The 15,387-nt window shown below is 37.8% G+C and overlaps 1 protein-coding gene across 1 annotated transcript; it reads right to left on the bottom strand.

Moving 5' to 3' along the window:
* Window positions 1-2,188: 2,188 nt before the first annotated feature.
* Window positions 2,189-11,468, bottom strand: LOC121267282 (telomere repeat-binding protein 5-like). The gene is made up of 10 exons (XM_041171130.1): window positions 11,397-11,468; window positions 10,531-11,296; window positions 10,064-10,207; window positions 9,889-9,948; window positions 9,729-9,808; window positions 8,881-9,119; window positions 8,459-8,770; window positions 8,311-8,374; window positions 7,769-7,878; window positions 2,189-2,246 (listed from the first exon to the last, which is right to left on the bottom strand). The coding sequence occupies exons 1-10, from the start codon at window positions 11,466-11,468 to the stop codon at window positions 2,189-2,191; spliced, it is 1,905 nt and encodes a 634-aa protein (XP_041027064.1).
* Window positions 11,469-15,387: the final 3,919 nt, after the last annotated feature.

The following is a 15,387-nucleotide window of genomic DNA, read 5'->3' as shown; positions in this document are numbered from 1 at the left end:
TAAATTAGGGACAATGAACCTCACCTGGGCATAGTTGCCCAGCCTCAAGGCGCACGGTGTATGTATAGTTGGCTCCACGACCCCAACCCCTTCCTTGGCCCTTGTGGCTTTCCTCCCCCTGTGTAGCATCTTTGTCAATGCCTCCACGCAGCGTTCCTCACCACTAAGTGGTGTTGTTCTCCTCGCCAGCCCCATCCCGTGCAGTGTTACATGTACCACACCTTTTCTCCACTCTCAAGGGAGAAGCTCCTTGCCATCTTCACATAGGAGGCTCCTCACCACCCTCACAGGTTCCTCGGCCATGAGCACATGGCATGAGGCGTGCAACGTGCCCCACCTTGCTTGGCCATGGTTCGTTCCTTGGCCACCCATGACGTGCATCACCTTGCCCACCCAATGCACTGCACGCCCCACAGTGGTCAGGCTCCTTGCCCACCCAGTAGACTTCATCAACATGAAGGGCAAGCTCCTCGCCTGCCTAGTGGACTCCATGGCCACACAAAGCAGACCATCCTTGCGTGGTGGTCCCATCCACTGCACTGCACCAAGGCGGCAACCCCCACACTCACATCATGACAGCACATGGTGGGTGCACCGCCATGCACTTGAGGGTCATAAGGAGCAAGTCCAGACTCCAACCACACGTTGCATGGGCCATGCAACGTGCACCTCGCCACAACCAATGGCCCACAAGCCCTCAAAACCTCATGAAGATTACAACCAACCATGCAACGTGCACCACTAGCCATCGACACACACCACCGACTACCAAGCTCAGTCTCTCGCCGCCCTACACGATGCATGCGGAGGATGCATGTCATTGTGCATCCTGGAAAGCCACAAGTGAATCTTCAGTGAACTGAACCACACCAGCCACCACTTGATCCATCAACATCTTATGTCACTGACAAAGTGATCCTCCATCATGGGAGCTCCTTCACCCACGGGGATTAATCTGCAGGTCACATGGATGATGAGCTTCCACTACATGGATCGGATGCTAACCAGACATCACGCCACTTGACTTAGGTTTGCAAAGTCTCAAACTTATAATTTGGATTATTATACTCACTTGTTTGGTTTTTTTTGTGGAAACCCCCTAGCGCGGTCGAGCTCTGTCTCCTGTCGCAATAGTCTCTGCCTCCCACTAAAGCAGCTAAGTCAATAATCTGCACTCAAACCGGCAAACAGCAAAGGAACACCTCTCCTAAGTGTCCCATCTCTCTTCACCTCAATGCAGTCGAGCACATCTCCCACCAAAGCAGCTAAGTCGATGCTCCACGCTCGCATCGGTGAACAACGGAGGGAACACCTATCCTAAGTGTCCCATCTCTCTTTGCCTCAATACGGTCGAGCACATCTCTCGCCAAAGCAGCTAAGTCGATGCTTCGCGCTCTCACCCAGCAAACAAAAGAGGAAACATCTCTCCTAAATGTCTCAATGCAGTCGAACACATCTCCCGCCTGTTTATTTAAGTCGATGCTCTACGCTCGCACCTGTAGAACAAAGGAGAGAACACCTCTCCTAAGTGTCTCATCTCTCCTTGCCACCCAATGCGGTCGAGCATATCTCCTGCCTGGTTATCTAAGTTGATACTTCATGCTTGCACAAGTGAACAAAGGAGGGAACACATCTTCTAAGTGTCTCATCTCTCCTCGTCATCTCTCCAGGGTCGAGTCATCTTCTACCTAGCATCTTCTCCAGCAAACGCCTTACACTTGTGCCACAAGTGCCGCCAGTGGACTACCTTTGGCAATGAACCTCCAAGCTCCACAACAGCCATGAGTGGGTTTTCTTTGGGAACGAGTCGACAGGCTCGACCACTGCCTGAGATGGATCCGGGGGACAACGAACATCCTGACCACTTAGCGCGGGTAATAAAAACAAACTTTAACATCAAAACCAAAACGATTTCAAAAGTCACACTCTTTGCTAACTATATGTTCAGATGGTTGCACCCTCGAAGGCCCTTACTACAAAATTTCACAAGTCTTCTCGAGCTCCGCGCTCACACTTAGTGCAGTCGAGTATATCTCCTGCCTAGTTCTCTAAGCCAAGCTCCGCGCTCGCACATAGCACAGTCGAGTACATCTCCTGCCTAGCTCTTTAAGCCTAGCTCCACACTCACACTCATTGCGGTCGAATACATCTCCCACCTATCTCTCTAAGTCGAGCTCCACTCTCGCAACTAGTGCGATGGAATACATCTCTCGCCTAGCTTTCTAGGTCGAGCTCTATGCTCGCACCTAGCATGGTCAATTACATCTCCTACCTATTTCTCAAAACTAAGCTTCGCCTTCACACCTAGCACAGTCGAGTACATCTCCCACCTATCTCTCCAAGCCGAACTCCATAACATAGCTATTAGCCAGAGGTTGGTGTTGCTTTCTAAAACTAGGAGAACGCATCAGTGAGAAAATAATTATGATCGTTAGAATGCCACAACAAGATCTTCATTTTTCTCTATTTCCTTGTAAGTTAAAACTAAGCCGGAAGCGTCGTTTCACCCTATTCCCTCTAAGAACCTAGGGCGGTCGAGTACATTTCTACCTAAGCCGAGTTCCACGCTCAGAGTTCTTCACTGCTTAGCGCAAACAAACAAAAACTCGGGGGACCAGTTCTCAACATTTATTTTTCTACATTGTTTCACAGACTATCTCTATCGCGGCTTGACTTGAAGATTCTCACAACCTTCTTGTTGAAAAAATCAACCTTAAAAATTGCAGCCATACTGGAAGGGATAAAAGTAGCGGGCTCAGATATACTTGACCCAGCCTACCAAAGGGTCATCATTAGAAGACAAGTCGGAAATAGGAGGAAGGAGACAAGACAAGAAGAATAGCAGGTGTCAGAGAAAAAGAGAGAACATACAAGAAAAGAGAAAAAAATAGACGAAGTGACATAAAGTCGGATTCTTCACCTACCATTAACAGAGTCTCAATAAAAGGGATCAGATTGACTTAATAAAGAGGGAACTTTGGGTTAAGAGAGAGGGAGCATCTTCTTCAACCTCACACATGACGAGACACCATTTTTTATCTTCTATATTTGAGGGATTTTGACCCCATTTGTATGGTGAGATACGAGAAACCATAAAAGATTATAAAATATTCTCATTGTAGTGGATTTGCACCTCAAATGACCAGTGGATGTAAGCCCTGTGCCGAGCCACGTAAATTTGTGTCTCCCTCTTTTTTTTACATTTATTGTATTTATTTTCTATTCACTACTATGGATATACGTATGGACAACGTACCGCCACTCCAGACCACCATCATGGGCTTCAAACTGTTTCATTGAAACCTGGAACTTCGTGGACCGAGAATGACACTTTCTCTTGTTCTAGTCTGTGGGGTGATTTACGTCCTCAATAGAATAGTAAAATAAGTTCTGGAAATAAGAAATGAAAGAAACACAAATTTATGTAATTTGGCATTCAGGCTTAAGTGCACGAGACTTGGGGAGGGAAAATCGATTATGTAAGGTGATTTTATAAACTTTTATGGACCCTCATGCTCTCTAGTACCATGTATATAGAGAAGAGGAGGAAAAAAGTAGAAGATGTCTTTCTACCCTAGCAAGTGAACTCTCCAAATGTATCAAAAAAATGCCCTTCTTTTATCGTATCGCCTGCCTTTTGTCCACTTGCTCTTTTTACTTTATGTCCATGCCTTTGTCAACTTTGGTCAATTCTCGTATTTGTGTCTATGTCTACTCCTTAAAAAGTATTTTGTCTCTTTTATCTCTTCCCTCTTTGTATAGGTGGCTTTTTTTTTCTTTTTTTTCTCTTGAGATTCTCATGGTCAACTTGTCATACAAGATGGTCTTGATAATCTCAAAAAAAAGTTCAATTATGATTGTTGTCTTTGATCTTAGTTGTTGCACGATGCTAGGGACGTCTCCGTGGATGGGCCTCGAGGAGAATCACCCTCCATGGATGTGGAGATACATAACTCATGGTAGATGAGGGCTGTCTGTGGAATGCAAAATGTATAGTCCATGGATTTTTTTTTTTTTTGGGAATGCAAAAATGTTTAACCAATGTTGCCGGGGAGCTGGGGGGCGTGATTGGTGATAATTTTGCACAAGTCTTATTTTATTTTTGTTTTTGTTAAAGCGACTCTTCTACTTATGGTGATGAGATTCTTGGTGTCTTAAGTAGTGTAAGAGCATCCACATTCCATTTCTTGTAAATTTTCTTAAGTTTTGGTTTAAAAACATCATTTCTAAAATTCTTTTAAATTTTACTCCTCTTTCAAAAATTTTATACATTTCATTCCCTATCATTTTTGTATTCTATCAAAATAATATTTTTCAATTTTTTCTTTATTATTTTTTTCTCTCAATTCCATTTACAAACTTAACTACTCACTCTTTTGTCTATTTTCTTACATTTTGAACTCTCACATTCTAGCTAATATTTTAAACACAAATCCGATTTTTCTTTGCGGATACGGTAATAGTTTTGAAATTATTACGATTTTAAAAATAATACATTTTTTTTTATAAAAATTCGCCTTTTCTAATAGTATCTTATTTGTAATAGATAAATAAAATCAAGATTATGGTTTTGTCCGAAATCTAATAGTAATATTTGCTTTCTCTGCTTTCCTTCTCATTGGTCTTTCCAAGTCAACAACATCATTATCAACAACATGCTCTGCCTCAGCATCATTTACTGAATCTACAAACATGTTAGCAGAGGTATGGGTCGAGGTCGAAGGAGCCATCGACCTTCACTTTAGACCTTCCTTTGAGAAACTTGCAATCCATTTTCATTGGTTCTTCAACAGGTGCCAACAATACTTGAACGAAAAGTTGTTTTTCTCTAGTGATTGATACATAATATTCGCTTCATCTAACTCGAAAAATAGAACCAAACAGAAAATAATTAGCAAAGTCGGGCAAAAAATTAAATAAAACAGTAAGTACAAGAGATTGAAACTATTAGAACTTATATATTGTCTTGTTTAGTCATGCCATCTTGATTCAACCCTTCGACTTGGGTTTCGCACAATATTTATTTGTCATTTTTTGAATCACTGATCACCGATATATTAAGGACCCAACGCTCAGGTTCGTTGTACTTTGTTTATACTAATTGAAGTATTAACTAATTTTCTCTCAAATTTGAGCATGTTTTTTATTGGTTCCTTAGATGACATCTACGCTAGTATTCAACCATGTGAAGACGAGTAATTTGTCTTCTTCTTGGATGAAGCACGCACCCCTTGCTAATTTTTTACGGAAAGAACCTATAATTAGGGTGGAGGTGGAGACTCTTCCACCATCACTGGGGAGTGTTTAGTTTGACTCAAGTAAGTGGGGTCAGTGTTAGGGTCCTCATTGAGGGGGCTCATGAAGAACATATGTTTATGATCTTGTGAGTCTATCTCTAACAAATTATAAATACACAACAGTTGGTAGACATGTTAGAAACTCAAAAGCAATAGGGATAACATTTTGGAAACCGGCTCAGGAAAGGAATGGTAACTTATAGGAAGTGACAACATCCTCAATGGTTGCAACAATCTGTTGCCAATATTGATTGGCCATCTAGGTTACCCAGCCATGAGTATGTGCCAATGTTCCATTGGCCCCACTCAACTTTGTTATCATCACAACTAAGGGGATATATAAGGAAAATGAACCAAAAAAACTAAATCATAGTAGAACAACAAAAATGTTAAACGAGATGAAATGTCACAGCATGGATATATGATAGCAAAACAGGTAAAATAACAAACTAATCCAACCAACAAAGAAAAACAACATGAAATTAATACAAGAACAAGTTATGCTATTCAGGAAGGGGGGCTTTTAAAAATAATCAAGATTTGAGGATGAACCAACATGGATAGATCACAGCAACAACAAAAATAACAAACAAATCCAACCAACAAAACTGAACAACATGCCTAAGTACAAGAACAAGTTATACCATTCAGCAATCAGGGCTTTTATGTTTACAAGATTTGAGGATGTTAAGCATGGATATATCATAGCACAACAGGTAAAATAACAAACTAATGCAACCTACAATGATTTTTTGCACATAACAGCGACTTCCATTAATATTTTTCCATGGGGCTCATAATGGTTTTTTTGAGACATAGGAAAGGAGCACAGCTACAAAACATTTAACCTTGATTGCCTTTGCGAAACTTTCACCATAAAGATAGCCAATCGGGTTGCCTTGCCATATCAATCGAGCCCATTCACAACACTTGTACAAATTACACTTCCAAGATTCAATGAAAATCATCATCACAGCCTAATTACATTACACATACAGCCCCAACGACAACCCGTGCATATCAATACTAATCGCTACAAAGGACAAAGCTATAAGTCAACAACAAAGCAAATAAACCAATGAACAACAAGAACCAGAGATCCAACAGCACAAAACATTAATTAACAAATCCCAAAAGAACATAGCACAAACCCAAGGTAGAGAACACAATAACTGTCACTGAATCTATAAAGAAAATGAAAATATTACAAATTTACCCATTCTACAAATCAAAGAAGCTGTCGAATAAAAAACCAACCGAGCTGATTGAACAAGGATGTTCGAAGTGTCTAACAAAATCTTAGTTGTAGAAACCCTAGGGAAGCACAAATAGAGAACAGGTACGAGAATCATGTTGGTTTTTTTTTAGCACAAGAACCAGCAATGGAACACTAAGATGCTCCAGATGGTGAGCCCAAGGACAAATTCGAGAGAGCATTTATTTCAAATCATTTCCATGACATGCTCGAGAGTGTTGGTGTGTGAGTGTGACTTTGTGCGTGTCGGTGGCACTACTTTCCTATCGTAGTGAAATTAGAGGGGCTATCGTCGATAGCAAGTATGGCACGAGAGAGTCAATAGCAACTAGGGCGTAGTAGAGGGTTGAACGCGGGAATCAGAAAACACCAAGAACCACAAACAGTGGCTTTGGGGATGTACAGTAGCTCCCCCTATTTGGGGATCCAATGGAAGGGTGGAATGGACGTCTTCCTTAAATGTTTTCTTATAATTTGGAGAAAAGTGAGGTATACAGATCGGATGCCAGTGCTCAATACAGATCTGATGATACCAAGAATGACAATACAGGAGAAATTGAAAGTCAAAAGTTTGGGTGCATTTCCTCCTAATCTATGATTCCTTAGTTCCGATACCACTTGTAATATTATGAGCTATTAATCCACTTAAAACTAATTGGTGTTTGAAGACATGCTCAAGCTTTTTTAAGACATTCCACATTGCATCCTGTAAACTTGTCTTTAAAACAATCGAATGAAGTTGTATTGTGAACCCCAAGAAAAGGTCCTCCCTCAGGTTCAGGGTTAAATCCTGGTCTATATGCAACAAAACAAGCTAGATTTCAGGAAATATTGAATTGTAAAAATACAGCTCCTTTCAGATAGACATGGACGCAAACAATATATACCATTCCTGCTGATCAACAATTCTACATACAATAGAAAATGTCAACACTTAAAACCTACGACACAATTGCAGCAAGATATCACCAACTTTCTACATCCCAGAGAGTGAGAGTGGATTTGGTGACTTCTCTTCAGCACGCTGCCCTTTTTTTAACAAATCATGTACAGATCACCAATCCCTTTGCAAGAAGACATAATCAATCATTTACATGGTAATGAAGAATAACCAGAGATCTAACTCAAACCCTTTTCTGCCTGATCCTTGTGTTTCCCAAGAAGGCAAGCCCTCAGACAGCTGTTTTAACCTGTTGCCTTGTCTGATGCTGCGGACCAGTAGGCATGGGCAGCTAGGACCCTATCTAAAAGCTCCTGCGGAACAGGTTCTCCCCTCCTTTGCTGAGGGGAGATTCTTGCTGTGTGCACCAATGTCTTCCATTTATCCTGCATTGTTATACCCTCATGTTGTAAACACAACAATATGCGGTAAATCCGCTGATGTACAGCATATAATCAATCTAGACCAACCTACATCTAAGCCATTTCAGTCCTAAACTATATCCAGAGGGTAGAATGATATAATTAAAACCTTGTAGGTAGCTCAGCAACTGCTCAACTCAACGAGGTCTTGACTATAGCAGCAGAGAATTTGACAAGAATTAAATAGATTGTGGGAAACAACCCGAAAATAAAATAGGAAGTAGCAGATGGGCAACGGGTGGTGGGTTGGGGAAGTTCTAGGGATAGCACCATCAAATATTTAGACACAGTCACACTCTTTAAACATCTACAAAAAAGAAATACCAGACACCAAGAAGTGGTGCAACGATCAATCGTGGCACTCATCTGCAAGTCTAGGAACCTCAAATCACTGACCTTCAAATCAACATAAGTGCGATGCTTTTCACTGTCAAAAACACACAATTTAACATCACGCCACCTGCAGCCCAAGTCAAATGGTTATACTCCATACAAAGGCAATTCAAATTCTGAACTAAAGCAACTAGGTAATCATCAAACGTACCTTCCAGTTCCAAGTTTTTCAACTGCCTGAACCAATGCTTCTACTTCTGAAGCAGAGAATGGTCTCCTGATTCGCCTCTGTACAAATTCAGGATTTGATTTCCTACAAAAGGGAACCATAGCCAATGCCTCCATACTGATCGATGGAACTGCAGCCATTGCCTGGGTCTCTGGCATGTCAGTGGCAGTTGAACTATCAGCAAGAGAGGGAACTATGCTCATATTACTTTCAGGAAATCTACCCAAATTCAACAACAGAGTATTTGGGGAGACATAAGATATACCAGGTTGTAGTGTCAACGGTGCAGAATGCCTGAGAATAGAATATGCTAATACAATTAGACAAGATAAATTTTTTAATTCACAAACTTGGAACACATAAAAGATAGCTCAAGAGTACAGAAACTAAAAGTTGGTACATACTTGGATAAGTCCTGAGGTGTGCAACCAGATAGCCAAGATTGGTCTTCCGTGCATGCAGGTGGGGTGATTTGTGCATGTCTGGGCTCCAATATAAAACCCAAACTATGACGCTTCCGATCTTGAGATATCCCAGTCTGAAGTAGGGTTTTGTTGTCATCTTTGACCTTCTTTCCCTGAAGCATGATGCCAACATGCAGTCCGTCTCCAAGTATAGTAGTCACTGCCTCCATAACTGTCCTCTAAGGGAAAAAAAAAAACAAATACCAAATATCGCAGACAATCAAATAGGTGATGAGACTTAATTGGAACTTTTTCTCCTTCCCAAGTGTTACACAAAATGCCACTTGCAATAAAGTATGATAAAAATGTAAAAGAAATCAAAGCACCAGTTGTTCAACTATTAGACGGTTATTGTTGTTGTTTAGATGATGCATGATGCAAGTATCATCTGATCTTCATCCCGGTATGCAACATTGTTAATACACAAGCAACTTGGGCTCAACAAAACATCCATAGCCAGCTTGTTTTCCACAATCAGGCACTAAAAAAAAAAAAAAGCAACATGTCTATCCACAACTACAAGGTAATAATCCTCTAGTGCTGACTACAAAATTTATGAAAAACATATCCCGAATCTACCATTCCCCCCCACCCCCTCCAACCCAAAAAGAAAAAGACCTCAAATGAGTACCTTGACACCCAGTGAAGTGTAAGCACTTATTAGATGTGCCCATATCCTAAAGTTTGCATGCATCTTTGAAATAACAATAACAATAACAATAATAACTATAGTATAGAAGTACTGAGCCATGTAAGTAATCACAAAGAAATCAGGCAACTTTCCAAACCTTCAGTGAACCAACGGTTGCAGTTGCAGGAATCTCTATGAAGAGTTCTGGGACCTTGAAAGATTTTATGCTAAGCTTCACTGAATAACAAAAATAAATGCATAAGAGCCTCTCAAGTAGAAGCAGATCTTCCAGTTCATTACATGACAGGCTTTCCTACCATTACAACCCTTGGACTCAGGTGGTACTTGACCTGCTACTGAGGATGATGCTCCAATTGCTGCATGTAAGAGCTAGGACCATTCACCAAAACTGAATATATCCTGAAAGCCTAAAGCATAAACACAAACAGAAAACCACAAAAAAGGAAAATTTGCATGCATGCATTGTTTCACCTGTGGAGTGATTATCTCCTCCATCAGATGAGCATGCTGGGTTTTGACTAAAGAATTTCCTCTTCTTGAAAGGATAGATATTCTGTGATCTTTCATCCATATGACGATTTGTCCCATTGCAGTACATTGGCTTCATTTGCCCATCTGAAGAAATCAACCCAGAGGTGAAAGGTACCATCAGCTAGACATGAAACTACAAAAAATCAGTTCACTGTACTAAGACATGCACAAAAATGGAATGCAGCCTCAACCTCACATACAACGAAAAAACCTATTATTAATTGTATCATATGTGGGACAAACTGTATAATAAGACCTAATTTACATTCATAATAACAGTGCACAATCCACTAGGCTAAAACATAATGCAAATAGCAAATTCTAAAATTACCCCCTACCCTTCAATTTTTGAGCTTCTCTCCAGTGTCTAGAAGCAGAGAGTTTCTTCGTTCTTCTCCCTCGAATACCTGCCGTTGGCGTATAGGACTTTGATATGGTGATGTGTTGAGTGCACAGAACTGAGTTTTCGTCATCATCTCTACTAATTACTTTCACATTATCATAATGCTTAGGACAAGGAACATGATTTATGCAGTCCAACAAAGACGGCTTTACATCACTTTCTGAACCAACCAGGGCATGTGGTTCCCTGTCCAGTTGGATCAAATCCTCTGAACTGCCTGTAATGGGAATAATTCCATCTTTTTCGCTTATACTTGTATATGATTTATCTCCTAATTTCCCTTCAAGCACACCTCCAACTTTATCTTTGAAGAATTCCCCAAAACAAGGGGAGTCACCAATTACACTGTTTGAGGAAGATCCACAATTATTTCTGCTGTTAACAGCAGCCAGCTTCTTAGCAAAAAATATCATCTCTGATTGGTCATAGACACCTGATGCAGAACCAACCTCAAGAATAAGGTTGTTCTGACCATGGCAAAATTCATTCAATTTGTAGCTTTTATGGTGTCCCTGCAAACCAGGCAGGAAGGCAAAGAATTTCTCATCACAATTTCCCTGCAGACAGGAGTCTTCCTTCAATGATATACCTTCAGCCTCTCTCTCTCTATTAGAGTTAGCATAAACAATGTGATGCAAATCCTGTACACAAGCAGCATTGGTTGGGACCGAGCTTTCACTCCCCTGCAATAAATTGCCGGCTACACTAGATAAAATTCCAAATCCTTGTATCTGATTATCCTCACATTTCTTTCTGATTCGTCCCCTCCCCTAAAACCAGGGATTAAAAAGATTTATAAAATCAGGAAACTGTAAATTTCCAAGCAAAAATAGGCCAATAGGGAACCTTGGAATGGTAGCATTTGTTTACCCTAGATGATCTTGAAGCTCGAGGAACTACAGGAACCTGGTAGCCAGTGAAACCATAGTCTAACCTCCTCATTAAATAAAAATGGCCAGCTTTCTAAGGTTGCAGAAACCCAGAATAAGATCCTATCAAACCATCAGAACAATGATATGATTTCTTCTACCGTATTAAAGATGATCAAGTTTTTCATATCGAATATGTCTTGCAGATAACTCATGAGGTTTCAAAACATACTGCTTGAGAAAGGGCATTACGAGCCATTAAAGTTAAAAAAATCACAGTAAAATACCACAATCTTGGGCACGATACATAACGCAAAATCATCTTGCCCGTGTGAAAGTTGTTCTACATCCAGATTTCATTTGAAATTCTCACTCACCAATGGATTAGAAAAAATCCTTTAAACTTCGCACATCCAAGTCCCAGAATAAATTAACATTTGCAATAAAAAAAAGTAGTAGATTTTACAATTTGTCTAAACTATCACCGTCTATGGATGACGATCCAAGCAAGGTCGAAACAAATAGCCAGAGACACTGCATCATAGAATAGGAGGACCAAACAAAAATTTAATATTGCACTTGAATAACAAACAAAAGAAAAAAAATCTCTTAAGCTAAAAAAGAGTAACCGTCCATTTGAAGCAGACAAAAAAAAACTTACATTTAAATGGGTATTTGAGTAACCCTCATTTCATTCACCCCCTGGTTGGGGACAATTTACGCCCACCTGAACCTAAGATATATACACCCTTCAGTCTCTGTAAATAGAAATAAAAATCACAATAAATATCTTAAAAATGAAGAAGAAGAAGAAGAAGAAACAGGAAAGCAGAAAGCAAAACAAAACAAAAAAAAAAAAAAAAAACTTGAACTTTGAAGTTCGAACCCTGACAGAATCCTTAGAACCTTCAATGACACCAAAAACTACCGGAAATGAACAATCTCAGAGAAGCATTTAAAGCATGATTCTTTCATTAAAAAATGCCCAAAAATACAAAGATTTTATCAATTTCAGAAAACAAACCAGAAGGAACCAAAACAGTAACAAAAACTAATACCAAGTCCCCAAAGAAAATGGGAAATTGGTGGAATTTAAAGAAGAAATTGTAAGAATAACAGGAAAACGATCTGGGTCCTATCTTGATGAAGGAATTCAAGACAGATCATAAAAGTTTTCCATGTGAACGAAACTTCTATGCCTGAAAAACAGAACTACATTTCCACCAACAGGAAAAGCAATAATTTTTTTCCTGTCTGAAACACCGTTCGGTGAAACGATAATATCATTCTCACCGATCAAACTGGGTTCTGTCCGATCATCCAAAAAAAACCCAGAAAACCAACGAACCTCTGTGCTTAAGCCTTAAACCCCCCAGCGCTTTATAAACTTTGACTCTCGTAACTGCAAGTAACTGTACTAACCGGTAACTTGGTGTAAATTTTACCGGCCACACTTCGGATCTGTTCGTCCGTGTAATGGGTGATCCACTACCGTTCATATGAGTTGCCATGTCCACCACGTGGAAGTCTTTCCACTCATGTGGGTCCATCTTATCTCGTTAACATAAATACTAAAACTAGGTAGAATTTAAAGTTTCAAATTGGGAAGACTTTTTGGGCAATGAGAATAGGACAAGCAATTATTAGTATGAAACTTTATTGCAAATTTGACTGGTTGAAAATAAAAGAATCTGGGATTTACCAATTTGAAGGTTTTGAAAGAAGCAAGAGACATGGTTCCTATTGTATTGTTTCCATTTTTCTAATTAGAAAAGTAAAATTCTATACACTATATTATTATTTTATTCTCATTTTATTATATAAAATATAATATAATCATTATTATTAGATAATTTTTTATCACTTAATGATGATAAATATATCACATTTTATATGATGAGATGAACATAAAATGAGAATATGGAGTATATCATTACTCATTAGAAAAATGTAAGAGTTTTGCATTTATCTTGAATGAAATTTACTATGCATAAGTTATTATTTACTTTCACACCTCACACCTATAACTTTTTTACATGGTGTGAGATATTTTTCATAAGGTATAGAGTATTTTTTATAATATATAGTGTGAAGTGAAAAATAGTAACTAATGAAAAAAAAAAATCATTTTAAATATCTTGTTATACTTACTGGTGTACAATTAAAATTATATATATTTAAAAAAAAAAAGCAGTTAGGATGCGTAGAATCCGGGGAGACAAACATCATCAGAATGCTTAGTCATTAGCCACATTATCTATGAGAAGTAACATCAAGTAATGCAAGCTAACTTTTATATAATATTCTCCTCCAACTTTTTACCGGGAATTACTGAATTAGGTTGGTGAATTTGACCTATTTCAAATCCTTATGGCTCGCCCGTTGCAAGTCATTTTCATTTGTTTGAAAATTGAAGGCAATTGTACAAATTCTCCCAAATTAATTCTTTTGTTTTCACAATTATTCTCATATCATTTCATCTAATTATTACAACTTTCTTAAATTTTCACGCAAAATAAAATAAACAATTCAATTTTTTTCAAATCTTAAAATAAAAATAATATTAAAAAATATATATTCTAATAATATTTTATTCAATTTTCAACTTTTATCTCAACTCATCTCATCTCATCTGCGAAAACAAAATGGCTTTACACTTGGATGTTGAGTTAGTTTAGTTGAGTTGAATTCTTTATTAATAGTAGTGAGTTGAGATGGTGGAATGAGTTTATATGTGTTTGGATATTAAGATGAATTTAGATGTATTCATGAGAAATTGAAAAAGATTGTAAGTCTCGCATGTAAAAATGTGTTGAGTTGAAAAAGGTTATGGATCCCACGTGTAAAGACGTTTTGAGTTGAGATGAGTTTAATGATTTGATGATTATGTATTTAAATGTTAAACTTAGCTTAAAATTAGAATTAGAGTACCAGGTATTTTGAGAATACTTCATTACTAATTATTATTTTATTAATACTTTTTACATATTTTTTATTACTATTCAATATTCTATCATTACTTTTTCACTATTATTCACAGAATATCTGAGAATATCTTACTACCCAAATGCAACTTGACTGAGTTGATCTCAGCTCAGTCCAAGTTCCAATTGGGGCCTTAGCTAGGGATGCTTGGAGAGATGAGATGAGAATTTTGTGAATAGTAGTAAGATGGATTGAGTTAAGTATTCATTGAATTTTAGAAAATGAGAGAAAAAAAAAGTGAACAAAAAATATTATAAATTTAAAATATTATTAGAACATAATTTTTTAATATTATTTTTATTTTGAAATTTGAAAATTTTGAATTATTTTTTATTTGAAAGTTTGAAAAAATTGTAATGATTAACTTAAAAAAACTGTAATGATTAGTTTGAAAGTGTTTATGTTTTAATGATGTTTGGAAATGAAATGAAATGGGATGAGATGAAAATTGTTTTTAAATATCACCTGATCTGGATAGTGAGTTGAGATGAGATTAAATGAGATGAAAGTTAAATAAAATATTATTAAAATATTATTTTTTTAATATTATTTTTATTTTGAAATTTGAAAAAATTGATTTGTTTATTATATTTTGTTTGAATGTTTGGAAAAATTGTAATGATTAAATGATATAAAATAAAATAAATTGATATGGTTTCAGTACTAAATCAGACCTAAATTTTTAAATTATACCGTTCTAAGGGCATTCTCAATGAATAATGTAAAATCCATCTATCCGTAAAATTTAAAGAATTTTGTTCAAAATGCACATCCAATGAATTCTTTATTTCATTATTTCTACTCTCCAGTTTGCTAATGTGTTACCGTTACATGTGTTTTATGATTATCGACTGCAGCTTGGTGGGGTTGGCCTAACAATTCTCTAGGCCGTAATTTAATAAAAATGGATGGAATATATAAGTTAAATAACACATAAGATTGAGTAACCAACTCAAACCTAGTGAAATTTATTGAACTTAAATAACACAAATCCATAATATATTTTG

Source organism: Juglans microcarpa x Juglans regia, chromosome 5S, assembly GCF_004785595.1.
Source record: "Juglans microcarpa x Juglans regia isolate MS1-56 chromosome 5S, Jm3101_v1.0, whole genome shotgun sequence".
Classification (NCBI taxonomy): Eukaryota; Viridiplantae; Streptophyta; class Magnoliopsida; order Fagales; family Juglandaceae; genus Juglans; species Juglans microcarpa x Juglans regia.
Note: the sequence above shows the minus strand (reverse complement) of the source record. Positions and strands in the feature narration are given on the sequence as shown.

Bases quoted from the DNA above. Each gene is read 5' to 3' on its own strand.
- LOC121267282 (XM_041171130.1), bottom strand. From the start codon at position 11,468: ATGAGGAGGTTAGACTATGGTTTCACTGGCTACCAGGTTCCTGTAGTT. The intron at 10,208-10,530 runs GTATTCGAGGGA...TGATTTCTTCAG, and splicing joins GTCCTATACGCCAACGGCAG to ATGGGCAAATGAAGCCAATG. The intron at 2,247-7,768 runs GTCCGCAGCATC...TGACCATGCTAG, and splicing joins CTAGCTGCCCATGCCTACTG to GTGCGAGCATAGAGCTCGAC.